At 42.1% G+C, this 26,826-nt stretch overlaps 1 protein-coding gene across 1 annotated transcript; it reads right to left on the bottom strand.

Moving 5' to 3' along the window:
* Nucleotides 1-344: 344 nt before the first annotated feature.
* On the bottom strand, nt 345-26,419 carry YWHAG (tyrosine 3-monooxygenase/tryptophan 5-monooxygenase activation protein gamma). Its single transcript, XM_079944238.1, has 2 exons — nt 26,135-26,419; nt 345-2,874 (listed from the first exon to the last, which is right to left on the bottom strand). Exons 1-2 carry the CDS (start codon nt 26,219-26,221, stop codon nt 2,218-2,220), a joined length of 744 nt encoding a protein of 247 aa, XP_079800364.1. The 5' UTR covers nt 26,222-26,419; the 3' UTR covers nt 345-2,217.
* Nucleotides 26,420-26,826: the final 407 nt, after the last annotated feature.

Here is a 26,826-nt window from a genome sequence, read left to right on the forward strand (position 1 = left end):
CACAATATTGTATCAATAGAGTAATGGAGGAGTAATCATTTCACTGGAGAGACAGCATCATAGGCAAGTGCATTTCTTTAAAAATAAAGAAAAGAAAATAAACCATTCAAGCTGCTTAAATATCAAGTCTCCCATTCCCTCCTTCATTTTTAGCCCTCAGACACGGTTTTATCTTGCATTATTCTAAAAAGCAGCCAGAGCCAAAGCTAAAATTTAAAAGAAAAATAGGTTTTGTAATTCCAGTAAATCATTTCCAAATGCTACAAGGAAGGACACAGCACTGCTCACTGGACATGAAGATAAATTAAGGAAAACCCCACCAACCCCCCACCCCACCCCCGCAAATCTGTTCCCATCCGTGGCATTGACCTTAGGCCCCTGTTAGGGCACAGAAGCTATAAAGCTCTCTTCTGTTAGTTCTTCTGGTAGGTTTGGTTAGTTGGGACTTCCGCTCTAGCATATGGAGGGGGCCTTCTAAGGAAAGTCATGCTGGGTAACTGTGCCACATTACAGAGCATCGTCACACTCTTCTATCTTCACTGTCACCTGGATCCTGGTCAACACGTGCATTTCACAACTGGAAGCTCCATTTTCGTTTTAGCAAAAGCAACTGTCAGGTTTTCCTCAATTACTACTCATTCCTCTCCCTGCCTAAATAAAACAAACAAACAAGTCTGGTGTCATTACCTATCTCAGCAGTTCACAGTTACTGACTTTATAAAAAAAGGCTGAATGCACATGCAACAGGTCGTGTGTTAAGACTTATCCAAAATGAGAACCAAGGACCTAAGGCTAACTGAAACAAACTTGTGGAAATAGCATCGTGGTTTCCTTCAATTCTAAAACGTGTACAGATGGCACAAATGAATTTCCAAATTCTATGCTTTCATTAAAAAGCAAAAAAATACATAGAAAAAGTTTTGGTCAAATAGGAGTTAAATATTTATTATCTGATAATGATTTTAGTTTATTTTCCTACAATGATTATTTGGGGAAGGAGTGTTTTCAGGGAGGAAAAACTGACACACGAGGCTCCTGAAACTGGACAGAATGTTTACGAATAGAGCTCTTCCTTTAGGATTTTTCTACCAGTAAGCTCCTAGCACCTGAATTTTCACACACTGCACCACAAACTTTCTCAAAACGACCGCCAACTTCTACAACCCAACAGCTTTTCAACCCACCCGAGTGCATGCCCTGGGCACAAGGTACAGTACGGAAGACCCAAGTGAGGAGTGAGACAGCAGTGCAGTCCCTGAGGAAGAAGCTATGGCGGCTGAAAAAAATCAGGATTTCTCTGGAAACATCAGCACAGTAAATGACATACAGACCTGAATTTTCTCTATTTTTGTGGTGTTTAACGTTTCTATTAAAGTGATTAATCATTTTTGTGGTGGATTTAAGTTAAGAAGAAAGAAGGACAAAAATCCCACAGCCATCTGCCAAGCACCTATTCAACAAAACCTAAAGTAGCTTTGATTCTCCTCAGGCAAGCCTTTTGGCCTAGGAGACAGATAACAGCAAAACCAACCTGGATGAGGCTGAATAAGGATGTAAAAGCCAAAATAAGAAAAACACACAATCACAATGGCTTGATGTCACATATGGCTGTAATGTAGAAATACTGTAAACTGCAATTTAGTGTTAATACTGTCAACTAATCAGAAACTTCTGAAAACTGGCAAGGCCTAAACCACAAGGATAAATATACCTTATGTTCTAAGTCTATCAGCTTGGGATTTTAACTATTCCATGTCTGGTAGAGTACACCCTGAAAAACAAAATGCACAGCTAAAACAGATGAGCTAGAAAGTACCCAGAACTTAAAAGACAAGAGCATATGTACATAAAAATCCTTACTGGAACCACAGAACTTATTGAATGAGGGCTATTCCGTTTAAGTTTTCTTTTCATCTTAAAACCCTATTTTCTAGCAATAAGTTAAATTAAGGACAGCTCCACTTGCATTAATCTACAGAACAGTCCATATGCCAGTGTGAGGCTGCTATTCCAATACCAGCACAGCTAGCCTGACTTTCCACTAGTGGTATTTTGGCAAAAATGTCAAAGAGGCGATCAAAGACAGGACAGGTCGTGGGTTTCTCCCTAGGAAGGTCATCGCTCCCTTTCCCTCCCCCACCCGACCCCCAACTCATGGGAAAAAAATAAAGACTGCAGTAGTAGCATCAGCGTGTGCTGCCAGTCCACCTGGGGGCCTTAATTGTTGCCTTCTCCACCGTCGTCGTCTTGCTGATCGCTTGTCCAGAGCGTGAGGTTGTCTCGGAGGAGCTGCATGATGAGCGTGGAGTCCTTGTAGGAGTCCTCGTTGAGAGTGTCGAGCTCAGCAATGGCGTCATCAAAAGCGGTCTTGGCCAAGTGGCAGGCTTGCTCTGGGGCGTTCTGGATCTCATAGTAGAAAACGGAGTAGTTAAGGGCCAGGCCTAATCTAATGGGGTGAGTGGGCTGCATGTGCTCCTTGCTAATCTCATGGGCTTCGCTGTAGGCCTTCTCAGATGACTCCACGACGGTCGCCCTCTTCTCTCCAGTGGCGACTTCAGCCAGGTAGCGGTAATAGTCCCCTTTCATCTTCAGATAAAACACTTTGCTCTCATACTGGGTCTCACTGCAATTTTTGATCAGGTAGTTATCCAGCAGGCTCAGCACATCCTGACATACGGCCTCCAATTCCTTCTCTATTTTTTCACGGTAAGCACGGACCATCTCTATCTTCTTCTCATTACCATCTGCAGATGTCTTCTGCTCAATGCTACTGATGACCCTCCAGGAAGAACGGCGTGCCCCAACTACATTCTTGTAGGCCACAGAGAGAAGGTTTCTTTCTTCATTGGACAGTGGCTCATTCAGCTCTGTCACCTATTAAGGAGGAAAGAATAAAGAGCTGTTATGGTACAGATGATGTCAGTTGGGTTAATCGTATCTTTATGCCACTAAAACACAAAGAGGTCTACCAGCTGATTAAAGTAATCAGCAAACAGAAGTTGGGCTGTGTGGTTATATGGAAGAGGGATAGAGCGGGAAGGAGCAACAAAGAAGGGAAAAACCTGCGACTGGCTCAATGGTGCCTGAACCCCTGCTTTCTCCCTAGAGAAGGACACATAGGCTTATTATCACACAGCTGTTCCAGGAAAGAACTATCAAGTCTAACTCTTAGATGTAAAATCGAAATTTGATCTAAATTACAAAAGGTCAACAAGTCTCTCATGCAACATTACGTACGTACTGATCCTAAGGATTTTAAGTCTAGATGGCTTATATATCTCATCAGTTTTTTTAAGAAAAAAGAATGACAGCTGCTTCCTAACCTTGCCCTGTCTACCAAACGTCAGTCCCATCCATTTTGGGTGAGAGTATCTTGCCTACCGGGTGAGAACATAGTCAGTCAACGTCAAGTTGACTTTTGAGAAACAAAGAAACTTTTCTTATGTTAAAATAATATAAATTACGAACGCCAGAAAGGAAGTCAAAATTGGGGGCACGGGATTGACTCTGATCACTGACATATTAGCAACTTGGGGAACATGTGTTTGTAGTGTCTGAATACAACAGCAATAAAATGGAGAGGTGAGCAAAGCACTTCCGAGCTGAGGTGGCCAACAGGAATTAATGCTTCTTTCACTTGTGCTAGAAGGTCTTCGTCGTCCCAAACACTAAGAGCCTTGAGGACACTAAAGCAACGGCACACCGATGTTGTGTATTTTTATGACTACCAAACAACTGCATATAATAAAGAAATTAAATCAAGTGACTAAAACTATTTAATTTATATTACCTGATTTCTGTGATGTCAGAGCCATACACCTCTAAGTGTCTAACAACCATATGAAACAGAAAATTTTACAAGGAGGAGTGACTGAGCTCTTACTTTTTTTCCTATTCTGAGGTCACATTTTTATTTGCCTGGTTAACTATCATATCTAGACTGGTACATACTAAGTCAACGGCATTATCAGAAACCCCAGATCATGAGCTCTTTCCTATGACTTAGAACAGACTAGATGCTTTCCTCGCCTCATTCTCTCATGTACCTGCGCTCCAGTGGTAACATGTTAATTGCAAAAACCTTTCATACTTCTGCCCTTTGTTCTTCTGCCTCTGCCTAGAACAACTACCAGTGCTCCTGCCTGGAAAATACTTAGACAACTGTCAAGAACCAAGTTATACTCATGGCTTCTATGCAATCTTGCCCAGCTCTACTCCTCCCACCCCCAGTTAAACTGGCTACTCCCTGTTCCCTGTGTAGATCAACCACAGCACCCATGTAACACTGTATTACTCAGAGATGTGAAAGGTACTGGGATGTAATCCAAAAAGATAAGCTAAAGTATCTGGGGGGGGGAAGGGCTGGGATTCCAAGAGACTTACCTGTGTATGGACCGTTTACATTTGGTATGTATTCCTCTTTTATCATGGAAGAGGTAGGGGTGGGAGAGGATTATACTTAAGGAAACTGGTTGTAAAATAGTTCCTCTCAGATACAATCAAATCAGAATGTAAACCATACTTATTAGTTCATATGCTTTGCTTGCTAATTCTCACAACATCCAGCAAATAACACACTCTCAAATTCCGAACTTTTTGAGTGGTTTTTCTGATGCTAACCTTTTACTATGCATTACTGATTCTCCACTCTACACTAGACAGCAACAGTAGCTCTGCCAGAGGTGGCCTAGGGGAAGCAGATGCAGAGTGGGGGAACAGGGCTCTGGTTCTACTGGACTTCAGAGCAGAAGGAAACCAGCACAGAGGTGCTTTTTACTCTCTGAGCGCCCCTCCACCCCCCCACCGTGGAAACACTGCTTCCCCTGAATAGGAGGCTTATCATCTCACATCCAATTTCCCATATATTTCTGGACTTTGAAGAAACTATTCCCAGCACTCAGCCACTGTCACTCCTGCCAATTTCTGACATATATGCAAATAACCCAGAAGACTGGGGCTTTCCAGTCCCACCATTTACTAAGTGACCTTGGGGACAAGCCATTTCATCTATCTGGGCCTCAGTTTGCATACAGATTTCTACCTCTTTCATAAGATTATAAGGGTGTATCAGATGAACGATAAAGTGCTCCCAACACAGTAAAGTGCTATAGAGATGTGAGCATTTACTTCTTTTATTCGGCCAAGTCATGCGCCTGCGGGATCTTAGTTCCCTGACCAGGTAGACTGAACCTGCGCCCTCGGCAGTGAAAGCCCGGAGTCCTAACCACTGGACTGCCAGGAAATTCCCTTGAGCAATTACTTTTGAGAACACCTTGAATAACGTCCCTTCACTTTAAGTCTCGCCATAGGAGGCCTCTGTATTCCTCACATCATCTCGTTTATCTTCTGCTCAATGCTACTAATGTATAAGAGATATCAAGTATCTCTTCTCCATTTCATGCTATTCTCTAGTCCTTAGCTCCCTTACATCACTTCCTTTCCATAAACTTTAATATCATATAGCCTGGAATAACTCCCCAGACTGGCTTTCAAACAGGCTGAGAGGCCTCTGTAGGCCCGAGGCCCGCATACCATAGGACACCAGCCCATATTCACTGAATGAATGTGCAGATATTGAAGACTAGCCACCTCTAGAGTAACCTGATAACTGTCTCCAATGCAAGAAGCTGTGATGCCTAAGGCCACTGAGATCGGGTTCTGGCCTTTCCCCTAAATCATGCTATCCTTATTTCAAGAGCCAGCAACTATTTAAAGCTCAAATTACCTCACCAGTACTCTATACCGTTAGGTCTCCTGCTGCAAAAGTTGGGCTAAAGAGCCCAAAGGTAGCCATTTGCGCTTATGTAAAATTTGTCCAGTTGCCTCAGACAAGCTGCAACATGGAGATTATGAAATGCCAACGTCACCTTTAGATACAGTAACTCAACCACATTTGGGACATACCCAGATGTTCTCTGCCACTGAAAAACTATGTTAGAGGGGAAAACCTTTAATTCTAATAAAAACGTCTGCTCAAAGGAACTAAGATTTCTCTAAAAACCTTAAATCAGAATTTGTTTTAAAATCCTTAATATCAAAATGATTGTATGAGAGATAATCTGTGATTTTTACATTAAAATAAAATAGAGATCCCAACCATCCTAGTTTCAAAAGTCAAGATAACTTTTTTTAAAAGGTCAAAAAAAGTATCCACATAGTGTTCACAAAAGGTTTAACCAAGATCGAATGCCTATTCAGTGTAGGAAGATGTGAGATATGTATCATTTGGGAAGCAAGGCAATGTCTTTCAAAACAGTCACTGAACTGTTTCTAAGAACGCAGTACTTGTATATATGGTCCCCAAAATTTACTGTCATGGCTACTGGAAACTGTGGACAGTTTGTACATTCTCCAGTTTTATGTTCTGGTTAAAAATAAAATTAAGGGGCTTCCCTGGTGGCGCAGTGGTTGAGAGTCCGCCTGCCGATGCAGGGGACACGGGTTCGTGCCCCGGTCCGGGAAGATTCCACATGCCGTGGAGCGGCTGGGCCTGTGAGCCATGGCCGCTGAGCCTGCGCGTCCGGAGCCTGTGCTCCGCAACGGGAGAGGCCACAACAGTGAGAGGCCTGCGTACCGCAAAAAATAAATAAATAAATAAAAATAAATAAATAAAATTAAGGTTTCTCTTCTCAACTCCTATGATACTAGCTCAAGTTCAAATTTCTTTCAGTGAGTTCGAGAGAGCTGTTAGCAAAAAGGTTAGAAAAATCTGTTACTCTCACCAAATAAAACTCCCCAAATCCCAGCTGCTAAGGCATCAGATATTAATTAGTTATCAACTGTTGTCCCCTAAGAGTTGATGAGGAGAGAAATCTTCTCTACCTAAGATGAACAACCCATGAGATTCTTGGAAAGCTATTTAGATAACTTTCTGACCCTGTGCTCTTGGAGCACCAAGTCATTCACAATTCTTCAACTTACCTATGGAGAACCTTAAATTGTAATGAGTGCAACTTCAAATGTTTAAACTCCTTAAATGAAACTTGAATTAAGCTTACTTTACTTAAAATGTATTTCTATCAAGCCGAATCTTGTACAATAACTTATGATGGTGAGTAAGACGCCTTGACTTAAGGAAAGCTGAAAATCTCCACAAAGAACTTACATTCTGTTCACATCCAAATAAGATAGGAGGGATGAACAGGCAGAAAAAAGGATTCTTAGGGCAGTGAAACTATTCTGTACAATACTCTAATGGTGGATACATGTCATTACCCACTTGTAAAAATGCACAGTATGTACAATACCAAGACCCCAATGTAAATGATGGACTTGAATACTAATGGTGAGTCAGTGTAGGTCCATTGATGGTAACCAGCATACTACGCTGGGATGCTGACAGTGGGGAGGGGCAGGGGGGCATACAGGACCTCTGTGCTTTCCTCCGTGAACCTAAAACTGCTCTAAAAAATAGTCTATTAAAAAAATGAGTTAGCAGACACCAGGTATAACATTTGGCCCCATGAAGCATTTTTGGTCCTAGGAGTGATATCACCTGAAAGAGCCAAGAGGCCATAAAAAGGGTAAATGCAGTGACTGCTATATATGAACACCCTACACCAAAAAGAAAAACGTGACAAGGTGCAAAATCAGTCTCAGTGTCCATGTAATGGACAGTTATCTATATACTGTGCAGGCAGCAGAGTAACCCACTGCAAGTAAATGTGACACTGTTCTGCTTGCACTAAATTAGTCATGTATTCTAGAGACGACCTGCTAAATCTCAAATTAAAATTTCTGAAAATAATCTGAAGTCATGTCTTGCACATGTGGGCAAAATGCCTCAAACTTGAAGTACAGTCTGTACAAAAAAGAGTTAACACAACAGCCTTGAGACTACTATCTTTAGAAAGGTCTGCTTGCAAAGTTGACCCTTGGCTAGCATCTGAGAACTAAGATTTTGGAAGGGTTCCCACCATCCACGACTAAGAATGGCTCACTGTCCCTAAAATGTTTGTCCAAACAATGTGGTTTATGCTAAACACCTGTTTTCCTTCTAGGAGTCTTGAATTTGGTTTGTGCTAGGCAGAAAGTGCCTTTGTGAGCATCCCTCAATGGATGAGGGGCAGGGAGGGTGGGAGGGAGGCTCAAGAGGGAGGGGATATGGGGATACATGTATGCATATGGCTGACTCACTCCGTTGTACAACAGAAACTAACACAGTAGTGTGAAGCAATTATACTCCAATAAAGATCTATTAAAAAAATACCAATAAACATTTTAAACATCAAAAAAACAAAACGAAACGAAAAAACCCTTGGGTACTGAGTCTCTAATGAGATTCCCAGCAGACATTTCACACACGCAATCTGTGTGAGTCCCCTGAGAGAAGACTCTGGAAAATTTGCACCTGGTCACTCTGATCTTCGCCCCAAGCACCTTTTCCCTCTGTTGATTTAGCTTTGCATCCTTTCACTGTAATAAATCATAGCCAAGAGCACAGCTATATGCTGAGTCCTGGCAGATCACTGAACATGGGGGTAAGTCTTGGGGACCCTCAACACATATTCAAACTCTGCCTGGAAAGCTCATCAGATGGCCTTTTAGAAGCCAGCAGAGGGACTTCCCTGGTGGCGCAGTGGTTAAGAATCCGCCTGCCAATGCAGGGGACACGGGTTCAAGCCCTGGTCCGGGAAGATCCCACATGCCACAGAGCAACTAAGCCTGTGTGCCACAACTACTGAGCCTGTGCTCTAGAGCCCGCGAGCCACAACTACTGAGCCCTCGTGCCACAACTACTGAAGCCTGTGCGCCTAGAGCCCGTGCTCTGCAACAAGAGAAGCCACGGCAATGAGAAGCCCGCGCACTACAACGAAGGATAGCCCCCGCTCGCCACAACTAGAGAAAGCCCGCGTGCAGCAACAAAGACCCAATGCAGCCAAAAATAAATAAATTAAAAAAAAAAAAAGCCTACACAAAAATTTACCAATTTAAAATAAATAAATAAAAGCCAGTAGCAATGACCCTGGATAAAAACTGTGCTGAAGGGAAACATTCCAGGAAGAGGAACATCCTAGAAGAAAAATGAAACTTCCATGGCATATTCAGGGCCAAGCTCAAGGTCTCATGGATGAGAGGAGAGCTTCCTGAGAACCTGGGCTTTTCTGACAGCCACCAAATCCTATGTTCTTTTCACAACTACCCTAACAAGGTGGACATTATACGTTACAGGTGTGATGCGGAGAAATCAACGGACTTTTTCCCAAAAATCACACTGCTAACACACAGCAGGGCAGGGACACAAACTCGGGTCCTCTGGTTTCAAATCCTGTGCTCTTTCTCCCACCTTGAGTCTCTGAAGATGTAAACCTTGCAACATGTCACAGAGAAAGGACTAGTTTCTCTAATAGAGCCTGTACCTTGTTTTACTGCGCTTCACAGATACTGCAGTTTTTTACAAACTGAAGGCTTGTGGCAACCCTGTGTTGTCAGACTGATGGCTAGCAATTTTTAGCAATGAAGTACTTTTTAATTAAGATATGTACTTTTCTACAACAAGGACGTACTGTATGGCACAGGGAACTATACTCAATATCTTATAATAACCTGAAAAATATATATATGTATAATTGAATCACTTTGCTGTACACTTGAAACTAACACAACATTGTAAATTAACTAAACTCCAATAAAAAAATATGTACTTTAAGACATGCTATTGCAGGGAATTCCCTGGTGGTCCAATGGTCAGAACTCCGTGCTTTCACTGCCAAGCGTCCAGGTTTAATCCCTGGTTGGGGAACTAAGATCCCACAAGCCTCACAGCGGCACAGCCAAACAAGAACAAAAACAAAAACACCTTCCTAAAAGGAATTTAAGACCAATCAGTAATAGAAAAGTGAGCAAAAGGAATGGACAATTGAAAAAGAAAAAGGAAAATATAAGTAGAGTACTCAAATTCATTCATTTTATAAATGCTAATTTTTCTCCAATCAGACTGGCAAAACTTAAACTTTGATGACTCGCTGTGAAGGCTGATACTGTGGATAAACAGGCACTCTCATCCATTGTTGGAAACCGTAAATTAGTACAAACTTTATGGAGGGCAATTGGGAACAGCTATCAGAATTACAAATACTAAGGAAACTTCTGACTCTGCCATTCCACTTCTAGAAACTGATTCACTGCCATCATCTGTAGCAGCTAAAGTCTGGAACCACCTAAATGGTCCTCGATGGAAGTCTGGCTAGATTATGAAACATCCACACAACAGAGTTCTAGGTAGACATTAAAAAGGAATTTATATGCTCTCACTGTATTTCTAGAAGGGTCTGAAAACAGAGCGGCTGGGAGGCAGTCAAGGTTGAGGAGGTTGAATTTTGACCTGTTACCAGTAGTACCTATTCAAACAAACCCTCTCCATAACTTACCGAGTTAATCACACCCACGATTAAAGTTTAAAGTCAATTTTGAAAACCAAGTTTTCAAAAAAAGCTCAAAGCCAGCAGTTCTATGTAAACAAGTTTACTGATGTAAATAACTCAAACCCACACCTGCTGCTTTGTGCTCACCACCTCGCTTCTACCAAGAATACCTTAAAAAGCAAAAAAACCCAAAACTTAGTTGCATAAAAATCTTTCATTATATCTTTATACAGATTAGGGCTGATATATGAAATACATACTATAGATTTCAGCCCTGTTTCATTGAATTACTAATTCTAACATTTTTCCAGTTTACTCCCTACCTAATTTTACGGTTTCCAAATATCACTTGTCCTTTCCCGTGCTTAGATTTCTTATACTGTATCACATCTACTGCAAGGACAAGGACAATATTAATAATGCTTATAATGTGCATCTTTGTTTCATTTTGAATTTAATGGAATACGTCCAGTGTTTCATTCTTAAATACCAACTCTTTGTTTAAAAGATACTTCTATCATGTTAAGAAGTATTCATCTATTCCGTATTTTTCTAAATAACTTTTGTAGTATCAAAAATGAGATCTTCACTAAAATTATAATACCTCCTTGGTCCTCCAGATAACCCTTTATGATTTAGTACTGTTATTTCCATTTTAGAGTTTAGAAAATTAAGGCTCAGAGCCAAAGAATGGAATGCAAATCTCACGGCTCAAAATCCCATATGCTTTCCACTACATGACTGGTTCTTAACCAAGGAGGAGCTTTTTGTAAAACACTCTCCCTAGCGCCCTAACCTTCAAAGATTCAGTATTGCATGGGATCCACACACGTCTATTTCTCCAGGTTAAGAACTGCAGGACAATGTTCCTCAAAATGTTGAGTTACCACGTGACTCAGCAATTCCACTCCTAGGTATATACAAAAGAAATGAAAACATGAGACCCACACAAAAACTTGCACACAAATGTTCCCAGCAGCATTAGTTAAAACAGCCAAAAAGTGGAAACAATCCAAATGTCAACAGATGAAAAGATAAGTTAAATGTAGCATTATCCATACAATGGAATATTATTCAGGCATAAAAAGGAATGAAGTTCTGATACATGGTACCACATGGATGACAATAAAAATATTAGGCTAGTGAAAGAAGCCTATCACCAATGACCACATATTATGATTCCAGTTACATGAAATGTCCCAAGCAGGCAAATCTATAAAAACAGAAAATAGATTAGTGGTTGCTTAGAGCTCTTTTTGTTGGGGGGGGGGGGGGAGGCAGGGCAGAGGGCAGTGACAGCTTGCTAATGGTACAGGGTTTCTTCTGGGGAGGTGACAATGTTCTGTATTTAGATACTAGTGTTGGTTACAAAACTCTGAACACACTAAAAACCAGTGAACTGTACACTTCAAATGGGTGAATTGTATGGTATGTGAACTATATCTCAATAAAGATAAAACTGCTGCACTATGCCATAGTGTCTACAGCACTTTCACACATGTCAATAATTAATTAGCTTATTTGACAAGTTCAGAATTCCAAATACTTCATAACATGTGGGCTGTTACAAAGAAAACCCACTATAATACAGCATGAACCTCTACCTCTTATTTAATCCTCCTCTTGCGCTTTCAAATAAACTACGTAGTTTGACATAGGTTAATATTTCTCAATAGCCTCGCCAAAAATGTGAACGAGAGCGTTATCTCTATTGCTCAGATATAGTTAAGCAAACCTGAAAAGGGATAAGAATTTTACATTCCCTACCATGGGTATTCTTCATTATGAAGCAATTCAATTCTGCCACTATGGGGGGAAAAGGCAGGAGAGAAATATACTAAAATAACAACTTCTCAAATTACAGACAATCCACACACAAACCCAAAGCTGTGCTCCCCTCCCTCTTGCAGACCCTGCTGGGTGCTCTTCCAACCCTCTACTTGGACACCTGGGAGAATTCTGCCTAAATCCACCTTTAGAGAGTAACATCAGAAGTACCTGACTTGATGATAAAGCTAAGTTTATCTCCCCTAAAACTGCCAGTCGCTAGCCTTAAGAATTTTATTTCTTGGAGCCAGAATCACTTCTTCAAACAGATAGTCCTCATACCCCTAGGTCTTCTCTACTTAACTGTTTCTATGATCTAGATACAACTCCCCTCATCATCCTGACTCTTTCCCCCCAAATTTGCCAGTACTCTTGTCAGTACTCGTCAGTCTGCTATTTAGAATACACCACTTCACACTTTAGCCGGACTATTTTCTGAATTCAGCACAAATGAACTAACATTTATAACACTAGTTTTACCATAGATCTGCTTTTTTGGGGGGGGGAGGGGGGCAGGGGGAAGAAGGTAAATAAGCTGGTGTATTTGAAAATGCTGTATAACCTATGGTACAGTGCATTTTAAAAGCAGCTCTATTTAGATATTATCTACCAGGCAGAGGCCAGGCATGCTGGTGAACATCCTACAATGCACAGGTCAGCCACATACAAGAGCAAAGAATAATTTGGCCCAAATATCAATAGAGCCCTGCTTCAAGTCATCAATACCCAGACCCAGGTCTCGCAGTCTTCCTCATATTACACACTCCTCTGCTATCATGCTTTTCCAACCACCTAAAACGCACTTCCAGAACTATGAAGAAAAATTCTCTATATGTCATCTTTTAAGCCCTAATTCAAATACTACACTTACTTCCTGAAGCCTGAAAATTCCTCAGGCAGAACTAACTACTGCTTACTCTGTGTGTAACTTTCACCTTGCAGTTATTATACTGCTTATATCTAATGCCTTGTAGTTTAACTGTATACCTTTCTTTCTCCTAAAAGGACTAAAGTCCTTAAGGGCAGGTAGCACACTTCACTCAGCAGTGAATCAACCACAGTACCTAAACTGTCACTTCCAAATGTTTAAGTGACATGAATCTACATAGGCTGTATCCAGCCCAGACTGTTTGCATAAATGGTCCTAATAACTCCCTCCAACCCTGTGTGTATCTCCTTCCTTTTAAATGATTTCGCAGCTCCTTCCATCAAGAACTTCCATCAAGAACTATATTTCCGCAACTCTATAATCTGAACTTGATCATGAGACTTGCTTTGGCTAGTAGAACATTAGCAAGTATGAGGTAAGCAAAGGCCTGAAAAGTGCTTGTGAACCAGGACTCGCTGCTGGGAACCTTCCCCAGGCAAAGAAGCCTGGGTTAACCTGGAGATGAGAGGCCTTTACCTCTTCATAGTTATTCCGGCCCCACAGGAGCAAGTCTAGACCCAAACTACCTGGTCAGTATAAAGAACTGTGATAAACAAGAAATATCTGCTTTAGGTAGCTTGATACAAACAAAAACTTAACGAATATTAAGATGGCTATTGTTAAGTGCCACCTGCATCAAATGTAACGAACAGTTGAATTTTAGGGTCAAGGTACAGGACCTGAAGCAAAAACAAGGCCACTTCATTAGCCGAGATTCCACCCATTGCTCCAGTCTGATCTCACTTTTCAACAACCGGGACAAATGCCAAAGCTCTGCAGCTCACCATTTAACCTCACAAATCAGGAAATAGATATACTATGCTCTAGCACTCCCTTGGCTAGCAGTCAAATAACCCTATTCTAAAAATTAGTTAACTGGAGCCTCAACTAAGGAGCCCGCCTGGCACAACTAAGACCCGGTGCAACCAAATAAATAAATATTTTTAAAAAATAAAAATTAGTTAAATCAAAATTAGTTATGCAGGTTCTTATACAAGCCCATACTGACTCCCTCACAATCTTCTCTTTCATGCCTTTTCTGTGCTTCTAAAATTTCTCCTAGAATCAATGTCATGTTCACTTTCTTTGCGATTGTTTACCTGTATCCAGACCTCTGGCCCTACCTCCTTATCCAAGGCTACTCCCTCAAATTAATTCTGAACAACAGTTCAGTTATCTCGATTCTGACAACTTATCACTAAACCACACCTTTAACCTCACTCACAACCATTCATTTTTTTAATTTTTATTTTATATTGGAGTATAGTTGATTTACAATGCTGTGTTAGTTCCAGGCGTACAGCAAAGTGACTCAGTTAGACATATACATGTATCCATTCTCTGCAGTCTCTTCCCATACAGGTTATTACAGGATATTGAGTAGGTCCTTGTTGATTATTTTATGTAATGTGCATACGTTAATCCCAAACTCCTAATTTATCCCCCCGCCCCACCCCCAACCATTCACTTTAAAAATCAAACTCCTGCGAGTTCCTGGGCAGTCCACTGGTTAGGACACGGTGATTTCACTGGTCAGGGAACTAAGAGGTGTGGCCAAGATAAATAAATAAATAAATATTTTAAATAAATAAAGCAAAAAGACATAAACAAAATTAAAAAATAAAAAATTTTTTAAAAAGGGGAGTTCGCTTGTGGTCTAGTGGTTAGGACTTGGAGCTTTCACTGCCGTGGCCTGGGTTCAATCCCTGGTTGGGGAACTGAGGTCCTGCAAGCTGTGCGGCACGGCCAAAACAAGTAAAAAATAATAAAACCAAACTCCTACCTACCCTTCAATGTTACCAGTCCTCACTTCCACCTACTAGACTCGCTCTTGAGCCCTCTCCTTTTTCCTCAGCCCCTTTCCTTTAGGTTTTATTTCCTCCTTGTAAGCTTCATCAAGATCCATCAAATTCAATTATTTTTGCATTAATATCAACATTCCTATGCCTTGTCCTTCTGCTACACCATCTCTAAACACCCAAATTCTCCATCAATAGAGCCACCCGGCCTGCTTTCAACTCTTATACCCAAAATATGGTGCGGGGTAGGGGAGAGGGAGAGACCAAAAAAAACGAGATTGTAATCACTACAAATTAAGGCTTTTTAACCTCAGCAGGGCCCTTAGCACTCACTGCCTGGCAACCCTTGCTCTACTACAGCCTCTTCAAAGGAAAGTGACCAAAGGCCTTTACTTGACAAACAACTGCCCCTACCACTGCCGCCTCCGCCCTGTATGCAAACAAGATGCTTCTTCCCTCTCAAGATATTCCCATCAGTCACTCTCTTTCCTGTACTTTCCCATTAACATGTAGTCCAAGTTGAGGTTTAAAATAAACAATGCCGAGGCTTCCCTGGTGGCTCAGTGGTTGGGAGTCTGCCTGCCGATGCAGGGGACGTGGGTTCGTGCCCCGGTCCAGGAAGATCCCACATGCCGCGGAGTGGCTGGGCCCGTGAGCCATGGCCGCTAAGCCTGCGCGTCCGGAGCCACCGGGGGAGGCCACAGCAGTGGGAGGCCCGCGTACCACAGAGGAAAAAAAAATAAAATAAATGATGCCTTTTAATCACGTTTCCTTCAAAATCAAGTTTCTGAAAACTAGCCTATACTTGTTACCATTTCTTCACCTTTCATTCACTCCTCACCCCATTACCACTGTCATCAACTGTCTTCCTACCTCACATATCCCATGTTCTCTTATGTCTTAATCTTAATTCGTAAGGGATCTATAACACTGCGGACTAATCCCCCTTTCTTGACACTCTTGTCCACTTTGTTAGCTTTCTTTCTTGGTTTTCTATCACCATCTACTTAGTCTTTTCTTCCTCGTTCCAGTCACTGCTGAAGTGGGATTCCCCAGGGTTCACTTTGACTTCAGCTCTCAATTTTGCCTAGGTGACCTTATTATGCCTGGTAGGAGACTCCCACTAGAATGCTAGTTCTGTGAGGGCAGGGGATATTATATCCTCCAGGTCTGAGACTAGAACCTGGCCGTTAGTGGTTCCTAAATAAATATTTATTTACTTAATGAATAATAAGTAACACTGAGTGCTTAACCTGTGCCAGGCCCTGTTTTAAGAGCTTTTCATGAATTAACTTGTAGCCATGATGCTTCCATTTACCGCCACTTAAATGTTTCCTCAAACACAGCATGTCAGCAACTGACTTGATCTTCCCCATCATTTCTCCTTCCTCCTCCTCCCATCTCCAGCCATCAAATTCTCTCTCTCAAATCTGCCGTCACTGTCCATGTCCTGTTCCTCATACCTTCAGAGCAGACCCTGCAATACTAATCAGTCTTGTCCCTCTGCCGCACTGTCCTCCTCTTCAACTTCCACACTGCTGCCAAGGTTCTCTCCAAACCAAAAACCGGACAATGATCCTCTTTTGCCTGAAACCCTTCAATGACTCTCCAAAGCCTAAGAAAAAAACCCAAACTCCACAAGGCCCTTCATGAACTGGCTCCTGCCCCTATTTACCTCTCTGGACTCATTTCCTAACATTCTCTCAACGCAACCAGTAGTGACTGGATCAATCATGCAACAGATTCTGCTCCCTGTACATTCTGCAACTAAACAATGCTATTCCCTCTGCCTGGACACTCCTTCCTCCAGCCTTTCCCCTCCCCTCAACATCCACCCCTCACTGCTCTGCTATCATTTCTCTAGGAAATCTCCCCTGATGCTCAGGGTGACTTCAGTGTCCTGATACCACAGCACTGGGCTGACCTTCACTTTCTGTGTGTGGAAGTTCCCACAGACGTTCAATAATCCCCTCACAACTCTACCTTCCCTGTGTGAATTCTGGATCAGTACCATTCACTTCTTCCACTGCCTAGAACATCTACAAAATATTCAAGTTAACATTCTTTTCTTCCTTTGATCTTCACTTAAATCCCCTCAAAACATGTTTCCACATTCCAGTTTGTGAATTCCACACAAGCCCATATTATCTTTGATGTACAAAAAAGTCACAGCTTCCTCCCATTTCTTTCAAGTGAGGTATACTCTTCCATTCAGTTTGAGTAGCATCCTTTCACTTCTTGGCCATACCTGTAAGACTCCAATGGCAAAAGCATGGTACTTACCTCCTTATGCTAAAAAACTGCAAGTTCTCCTTTGTTAAATGGTATTTAAAACACACCACAGTCATGGGACCAAATATTTTCTAGAAGAAAGATTACACTCATATTGAGTATTTCATCTTAGGGCTGTCCTAAAGAAGTTTGCTCTGTATTAAAAACCTGGATTACATAACAACCCTCTCAAGCACAACCAAATGGGAAAATATTAAATATATAGCAGTTTGAAGCAATTTCAAAGCTTCTGCAAACAATGGAACATTGACTAAAATTAATGAAAACAGATCACTGAGACAATAGCTAAAAGATTACCAGTATCCATGTATACACTTCACCTTTGACTCCTTTTTGAAAACTAAAAAACCTTTTAAAAGAGGCCGAGATTTAGGAAAAATACTTTTAACTCAAGCCTTAATAAGCAAATTACTTAAACATTTCTGCCTGTAAAATGGGACCATCACTTTATAAAACTGTTGTGAAATTAAATGGGAAAACTATAGGAAGATGCTTCCCAAGTGACAGTAAATGTCCAACTATATTGCAATATTTTAATCTGAGAGTGTGTAACTTAAAATTTTGTCTTCCGGGCTTCCCTTGTGGCGCAGTGGTTGAGAGTCCGCCTGCCGATGCAGGGGACACGGGTTCGTGCCCCGGTCCAGGAGGATCCCACATGCCGTGGAGCAGCTGGGCCTGTGAGCCATGGCCGCTGAGCCTGCGCTCCGCGGCGGGAGGGGCCACAACAGTGAGAGCCCCGCGTAACCCCCCCCCCAAAAATCTTGTCTTCCCCAAAATATTACAGTCAGTGCAGAAGTCTATAGAACAGATGTGAAAAAAGTCATACCCAAAAGTACACTAGGTTTTCCACTGTGTAGTGGAACTCATCAACATTTCAGGGTAATGCTATGCCGTAACAGCTTAGTAGATTATAGTACTGACGTGATTTTCACAACAGATGTAAACACTTGCTAAAAAGCTAGTCTTAATCATCCTTCATTAAAAAATATATGTATTTATACAGCCAGCCAGATTATGAAGAGAAAAACATGATCAAAATGCAAGAGTACCATAAATCCAAAATAAGAACTAGCTATAATTCAGTGTTTTTGAGAATCTATATGCTAGACAGAGTTCTAAATAAGTAATGTTAATAGAAATATATTTTATGCAATTTTAAAGTTCAATTCATTACTAAAGCTGTTTGAAGTTTACCATGTTGTTTTCTCTTCCTCAATAAATGGTTCCAAAAATCTAGCCTTTTTCTGCAGGACCTTCGAATGGTAAAAAAATAAAACGGCAGTATACTCACCTGTATTACTGATATCAATAAACTAGTCAACTCCATACTTCTGAGCATGGAATTCAAGCCCAAGGTGTCCGGGCCCAGACAGCTAGTGTATGTACGTATCTATCTACCTACCTACCTACCTACTCATACCTACAACCAGTACCATGATAACTTTAAGGCAAAAATGATTTTTTAAAAATGCTTGGCAAGGAACAAAACCAAACAAAAGCAAAACTTGTTTATCCACATCGCCCTCAACAAATCAATTGGGTTTTAGCACTTCTATCAGATTGGTGATAAAAGCCAGAACTGACAAAAGATATCAGCCTTTGTTGTCCCTTTCCCAAAAAAGGCAGTAAAAAACAGTCCAGTAATGATAAAGCCCTTCTCTAAACCTACCTGACACAGCACCACCTTTCCTCTCCCCAGTCGTGACCCATCCAGCCTTTCCTCCTCCTCATGAGCAAAGGCTGATGGGAAGCAGCACTTGGATGTCAACTGAGAGAAACACTCCTTTTAAAATCAAGGAAAAAATTATCTGCCACCTGGATTATATGCCTTAAGCAAGAAACTACACTTTGAGGTTGCCAAATCTGAATATAAAGAGATCTTGCTGGTAATTGGAACATTTGTGGGAAAAAAGGCGTAATTTTAGGTCAATAAAAAACCATCTTGCGGGCTTCCCTGGTGGCGCAGTGGTTGGGAGTCCGCCTGCCGACACAGGGGACGCGGGTTCGTGCCCTGGTCCGGGAAGATCCCACATGCCGCGGAGCGGCTGGGCCCGTAAGGCATGGCCGCTGCGCCTGCGCGTCTGGATGACTGTGCTCTGCAACTGGAGAGGCCACAACAGTGAAAGGCCCGCATACCGCAAAAAAAAAAAAAAAAAAAAAAGAAACCATCTTGCAAGATGGTAAATACCAAGGGGACCAGAACATTAGTAAAGTATATAGACAGAAGATTGGCCAATATGCTGACAAACGGTGAAACTGGTTATATGGAGTTATATCATGCTATTATCTTTATTTTGCATATACTCGAAAGTTACCATATTAGTTTTTTTTTTTTTTTAATTTTTAAAAAAGGTACTCATTCCAACCACAAGAAAGCAGAAGAGAGGGTTGCCACAAATAAGCTTGCAGTTAAACTTTCCCCTGTTTCAACCTCATTTTCTCTTTCTGGAGCAGAAAGGGCAATAGGGTATCCTTGAACTTTGAACCATGTGTATGTACTATCTATCCAAACAAGTACATCTTCCAAAACTTTTGAGATACATACCAGTGCTAGTGATGGTTTCAAGTTCCTTAAAAATTCTTAGCAATTCTTTCAAAAATTCCACTTTGGGGTCTCTGTCCTAATATACAATCTGTGTTGAAAGCTTTAGCCACAAAGATATTCATGGCAATATTATTTATAAATTTGGAAACGGCCTAAATGCTAAATAAAAATTAAATTATGACACACCCACAGGACTGTTCAGCCACTGAAAATACTGATAACAGAAGAAAATATCCTTGAAATATCAAGGGGAAAAAGCAAGGTGCAAAACCCTGTAGAAAGACATGATGGAAATATCCCTGCATAGGGAACTATTATGGTGATACTTGTCATTTTTCCAGCGTCCTAAAAGCCAGACATTTTTGTCATCAGTGGTCTGTCCCACTGATAACAGCCTTCCAAAAACCAGAGTCCCTTAGAAGATCAGAGCACCCCCAAATCAAGATATTCTAAAATTTTTCTTCCCTACTCACTTGTCCCCACCAGCTTTCCTTGTCTGCGGAATGCTGTTCTGCTGTTCTTACCCTATCTTGTTATTTCTCCTTATCCTCACGCACTGGGTCATTTTCAAACTACTAGGAAAAAAATATAGTGTCTGGGCTTCCCTGGTGGCGCAGTGGTTGGGAGTCTGCCTGCCGATGCAGGGGACACGGATTCGTGCCCCAGTCCGGGAAGATCCCACATGCCACGGAGCGGCTGGGCCCGTGAGCCATGGCCGCTGAGCCTGTGCTCCGCAACGGGAGAGGCCACAACAGTGAGAGGCCCGCGTACCGTTAAAAAAAAAAAAAAAAAAAAATATATATAGTCTCAACTTTAAGTCTCTATTTTTACTACACAGATGTAGTTAGAAAGACCAGAGGTGAGTCATATGTGAAGAGTGGAGTATGATTTGAAAATAACATCTATCCACCGGGTCTAGCCATGCCAGGCAGGCCCTCATTTAAGAATGTCCTGGCAGGAATATGGGATTGTTTGCATGGCGACTATCCATCCTGGGCTTCTGCTGCAAAGACATACTCATTCACTATTTCATGTTAGACCCATACAAAAGGAGCACTGTGTTGAACTGAATAGCACTGAATTGAAACAATTCAGTCAAAAATATTTTAAGCTTATTTCCACATCCTTAAAGTACTGGCACCACAGGCAACTTTGTTTCCTAGATCTTGGTTATTTGAATACGGTAGCTTAAGTGCCATATTAATAACTCCTTTCAGAAAGCTAAAGAAGTTTTAAATGATCTCTCTTCAAAACAAACCTTCTTTTTCAAAGCCTTCCTCTTGTTACCTCTTAGCCTTCTCTCACTTCTCACACCACCACAGCTGCTCTTCATACTCGGCGGTGGGGGAGGGTGGATGAGGGATTCCTCTCGCACTACTGTCATTACACGTTCAGCTGCCCACTGTCGTCACTGTCATATCCCCAGCTCTGACACCCCTGTTCTAGCAACAGAATTATTAAGAGGGAAAAGCTGACACTACACCTGGGTCCTACTCACCAAGTTTGGCTTTACATCTCTCCAAAAATGAGGTATCGTTTCAAAGATTAAAAGGATAAGACCAATGAGTTTATTTGGAATTTTTAAAAAATGTCATATTAAAAATCTACATATGTAAGAACACTCTCATTTCTATCTACTTATTCACAACGCAACTAATGCTATGCACCACATTATTCAACTTAGGTAAAGAAAAATCTACCTCCGTGGGACACTCTTACAAGTGATATGCTGATGAACATTTGGTTTAGACTTCACGAGTTTTTAAAAGGAAGAAAAAAAAAGACTGATGCAAAGTCTTACAAGATTTACAAATTTTTATTGTTTCTGCAAAATCATGGAACCAAATAAATTTAACCATTTATCTTAAAATTAAAGCTTTCTTTTGGGAATTTTTGTTGATCACTTTTCATGTAACTTTTTTTATGACTCAAATTCATAAATTAGTAAAATCAAAATTTCAAGTGCCAGTCTAAAGCAAGATAATATGGTCTGGTACTAAACCAAAATGATAGGTAATACCTAAAATGGAATGTGGGGAAGACAGCAGAAAAATGATCATGACAGGAAAGGCCATAAGGCAGCTCATGTTGATAGCCTTTATAGCCTAGAAAGGCAACAAATACAGGTTCCCTATAATTACAGTCTCGAATATCTGGTCAAGCTCTAACAAACAGAGCTTAGAAAATAAGACAAAAGACAATGGTTTATATGTGATTTTTTTCCCTTTGACTGTTAAACATATAAAGTGGTCTTTGCTTCTTTTTTTCCACATCTCATGGAATCTGGTAGGAACACGAAAGAATCAGATGCCCTGCCAGATAAAACTGTTAGGGCTGGTGATACTGGAGACAAGAAGTTGTTCCTGGCAGACTCAGAAACACCAAAACAATGTATTTAACATCTTATTTACGAGAAGCCCATGCTTGAATAGCTCACCACTCTCAGCACTGCAGGAACCCGGGCCACACAGCAGGGCAAGTGTGTCTAACAAAGTCAGTCTTGGGGTGGAAAATGAGTGATGATAAGAACACCAGCAAAATTCCTATAATCTCCAAATAGTTAATAGTTTGCTCCGATTTCAGGTAAATTGTTCTTATTCATTTGTGTGAGCAACGTATAGTTTTTAAGCTCTGTAACTTTTTAAATGGAAATACAAATCTAGCCAAAATAAGTCCCCTTTTCAATTTATGCTGAACGGTTCGGATGTTAGAAAACAAAGAGAAAGGGATACTGATTACCACTGGCTGTGAGCCCTGCACTATTGACACATTCCTGAATCAGTAATGTGCTGAAATCCAGCCAGCTATAGCCAGACCATCATCACTTTTTAAAAATATAATTTTCCTATTTTTTCTAGAGGTGATGGCTGCACATCATTGTGAATGTACTGAATGCTACTGAATTGTACACTTGAAAGTGGTCAGTTTATGTTGTGACTTTTACCTCAATAAAAACAAAATCATTTCCTCCACTTTTTAATAATTTAGAGTTTGGTTTAATAAATAAATAAGGCTTCCTCCAAGTACTAGGGGGTGAAATCCTCCCTAGGGTCTGCAGTTAATCCAAAGAACCGTAATGAGGATGCACATTCAGCAACATCTTTTATCTTAATATAATCCAAAAGATACACATGAAATTGTTTAAATAATTAGAAAAGGCACTTAAGAGTCATTTCAGTTACTGTGAAGGTTAACATAAAAAGCAAACTGTCATCTGTATGCTTTCCACCCCAAAGAGAACAACTGAAACCACATGACTTTGATTATAATAATGGCTGGCAGAACTCCACCTCTGAAGAGTCTAAAGAGGTGTCATTACTCCATTAGTGATAATGGCTATTGATCTAGCCTCCTGGAAGAGCTAGTAGGAAAAACAGAATATTTAACATTGTAAAACCTTTTTAAGTATATCGATTCCACCACGAAGACTTTTTTATATAATTAAGATAGCCTTTTGCCACTAATGCCCCCCAACACACCCGAGTTAAATTGCTTAACCCAGTAACTTCAACAAAGTTACTAGCCCAGAACCTTTTCTGCCCGCCCTCCCCCCCAGGAAAGTACCAGTAGCCTACTTAGAATATTAACTTCTCAAGAGGCTATTAAAATCCAAAGGACAAGTCAGTATTGTCTAACAAGTAGGAAACATCTAGGTGTTTGCTCTTTTTAGATATAAGCCTACACATGTGTCTTAAAAGACTAAACTTCCTTCTTTCCTCCTTTCCAGAATACACCATTTTACCTCTATCCTGGTCACCCACCTACAACTATCACAGGTCCTAACTCTTTACTACTAGGGTAACTTCATCCGATGCAAATAACTTTAATCACGCTAGCATCTGGATGACTTCAGCCTTAGAAGAGAACTCAAGTGGTAGAACTGAGTATTTTCTTTGTATCTTCCTGTATTTTCCAAATTCTCTGATGAGATGATCTTTATAAACAAAGGAAGAAACAAAGTTTTATAAATAGTTACCTTTTCTTAAGCACCTACTATATTTTTTATTTAATCCTAACAACTTTGTCAAGCAGGTGTTGACCCATTTTACAGATGAGGAAAATGCAGATCAGAGGTAAGCCTAATTCCTCAAAATCATGGTAAACAGATTTGGAAAAGGTCTGCTATATTTTATAAACTGTTTTTTCCTGCACACTCAGTTAAGGAGCAGAAACATAAACACAGCAAAAGAGAACTTTTCCAAATCCCAAGGTAAATTGTTCTGTAAGGGATTCTCATTCCCTAACGTTTACTGAAAATGCCCCAGCAGGAAGTCATAATTTTTTTAAGGTTTTTATTAAAACCTGCCGAGTTAATAATTTGCAATAAACCCATGTATACAGCTCATCCCTGCACTATGAGCATAAAACATATTCTTGTTTAAAACTTCTATCTTTATTCCTTCATTGCCCAATTTTAACAAATGTTTAAAACCACGACTGTATCTTATAAACTTCTGAGAAAACTACAAATACGCAGGTGAACAGGCATAGCCAGACATCCCTGATTTGCACGTCTAAGGATAAATGAAATTCTTATTTGGAGGACCAATTCTCATCCGGTGGAAGACAAAATGCTCAATTCCACCTGGCTTATCTGCTAATTTCTGCATTACCTTGGACAAATGCCATCTGCATACTCCCTACCAACCCATTAGGTGCATTGCAGCCTCTGTGTCATTGTGTGTGACATCACTGGGTTGCTATGGATATAGGAGCGAGGTCACTCGCTTTCCTGTGAAACTAGAAATATGGAAAAATTAGAAGAGTCTAAGTAATGTGAACTAAAGATACTGATATCTGCTGAAGTGCAACTTACATCATTTGAGCTTTAAGGACAGCAACTGTGGCAATAATATTAATACAGCAGTACTCCAAATGTCAGAATCAATTCTCTTCCTTAATGAGATAAAAATCTTCTTTGTTAATGTATCTGGCTTAAATACACAGGCATCAGCATTGTCGTCTTCTGTGAACCAGTAAAGTTATTCAAGAATTAATCTGCAATACCTATACTGCTTCATTAAAGAGGTTTAACAGGCAAGGTACACTCCTCCATCCGCTGCACACTGGAGATGCGTTTTAAAACCTTTGTTACATAAGGCAGGAAGTTAGATATGAAAATAGTGGGAGACCGAAATCATTAGATAATTTTACGTTTCATTTAATAATGCTCAATACTTCCCCAATCCTCTAATATCAAACTGGTTGACCACCCATTAGGTGAATATAGTGTTACTGACAAAATGGTGCAATACAAGCAGGAATCTGCAAAATGCGACAACTGGAGATCAGTATTCTCTTTTCATCAGCATTGAGGATGCGCTAGTTTTTTTTTTTAAGCTTCAGATGCATCTAACAAAACAAATTAAAAAAAAAAAAAGAAGACTTTTTCCCCTTTAAAATAACTCCTCCCAGCCTCCACCCAGTCTAGGCTCTCTGCAATACGACAAATGCAGAATCTTCTGGAATGACTTGATACTGCCTCCCACCAGCGCTTTGTTTGCAATATCAGATCAGAGAATATTTTTTCAACTTATAGGAATTTCGACAAATGTGTGCCTATATTTAAAAAAGAAACAGCATATATCACAAACTGAACTAGTCAGCTAAATTCACAACCTTTGTTTTAAAGACAATACCAACACTTTTCAATACGAAAGCCGTAGGAAAACAAGGAGATGACATATTGAGAACAATCAATGAAAACGCTAGCGAGACAAACGTGCCCCCTTCCTAAAAGCAAGAGGACTTGCTTTGGGGCATGCAGAAAGAGGAGCCTTTTGTTAAGAAAAACGTGAGCAAGGAGGTTTCGATTTTGCGTCTTGGAGCCCAGGTTTTCAGGACAGCCTACATTTTTCCCGGGGAGGTCCTAAAGGATCTGTCTGGAGAGGCAGTGGGAAGATTTGGGGAGGGGGGGAGTATCAGAAAACCGGGAGACCTGCTGAGTGAATGGGAAAGGCGCCGCCCAGACATCAGGGAGAAAAGAGGAACCGCATCCATGCGGTCCCCCGCCCCCACACGGCCAGGCTGGGAGGAGGGGAAGTGGGGCACAAAGGATGCGCACGGCCCCTGCTCAGGTCCCCAGCAGACCCGGAGGCGCAGCGGCCAGAGACCCTGCTCCCGAGACCAGCCCTCCAAGACCCCGCCCCAGGGCGGGCGCGTGGGGAGGGCCGAGGCGGCAGCGCCGCCGGCCCTGGGGAATGCTCGGGGAGAGGCCGCGTCACACCCGGTCCTCAGCGCTCTCAGGACCCTCCCCAGCCCCCTCTGGGGCGGCCAACCTGCAGGAGCGACGGGCGACTAGTCCCCAAGTCGACCCCGCGAAAGCCCGCGTCTGCGAAGGGGCTGGGGCGAGGCGGCGGGGGGGGGAGGAGAAACTCACGTTCTTCATGGCCGCGGCCATGTCGTCGTAGCGCTCCGCCTGCTCCGCCAGCCGGGCTTTCTGCACCAGTTGCTCGCGGTCCACCATCTTCACGGGCTGGGTCGGGCCGGGCGAGGAGACCAGGGCGGCCTGAAGGGCTCGGAGGGCGGCTGCGGGCGCGGCTGGAGCCCGTGTGCCGGAAGGACCGACCCACGAAGCGAGGGGCTGAGGCGACGGCGCGAAGGCTGCGGCTCGAGCTGCGACCGCGGGACCGGGCGCGAGGTGGCTGCGGCTGCTGTGCGTGCCGCGGGCGGACAACCCTCTGCGGCCCCGCCCACGCCGCGTGACGCAGACGGCCCCGCCCACCACCCGGCGCACCCCGCCCCGGCCCCGCCCCGGCCCCTCCGCTTCTCGGGTTGCCCCTCCCCAACTCAGCTCGCCGCCGCGTTCTGGGTGTCCCCTTCTTCCCCGCTGCCCCTCAACAAGCCCCGTTTTTCCCTTCACCCCGGTTGCTGCGCCCTAGCTTTTCCAGACGACCCCCACCCCTCGCCATGCAGACCCCCGCCCTGCCAGACCCCCGGCGCGTGGGCCCCTGGGAGTTGTAGTTCATCCTCTGCTGAGGTGCTACGTTGGGGAGATCAAGGACAAAGGAGCGGTCAAGACTACATCTCCCAGTGGTCATAGCGCGCAGATGGAGGAGGATTCGGGGTGGG

This window comes from Stenella coeruleoalba (genome assembly GCF_951394435.1).
Source record: "Stenella coeruleoalba genome assembly, chromosome: 15".
Taxonomy (NCBI): Eukaryota; Metazoa; Chordata; class Mammalia; order Artiodactyla; family Delphinidae; genus Stenella; species Stenella coeruleoalba.

Coding starts and splice junctions, on each gene's coding strand:
- YWHAG (XM_079944238.1), bottom strand. CDS start 26,221: ATGGTGGACCGCGAGCAACTGGTGCAGAAAGCCCGGCTGGCGGAGCAG. Junction 2,875..26,134: donor TGGCCGCGGCCATGAAGAAC/GTGAGTTTCTCC, acceptor CCTCCTTAATAG/GTGACAGAGCTGAATGAGCC.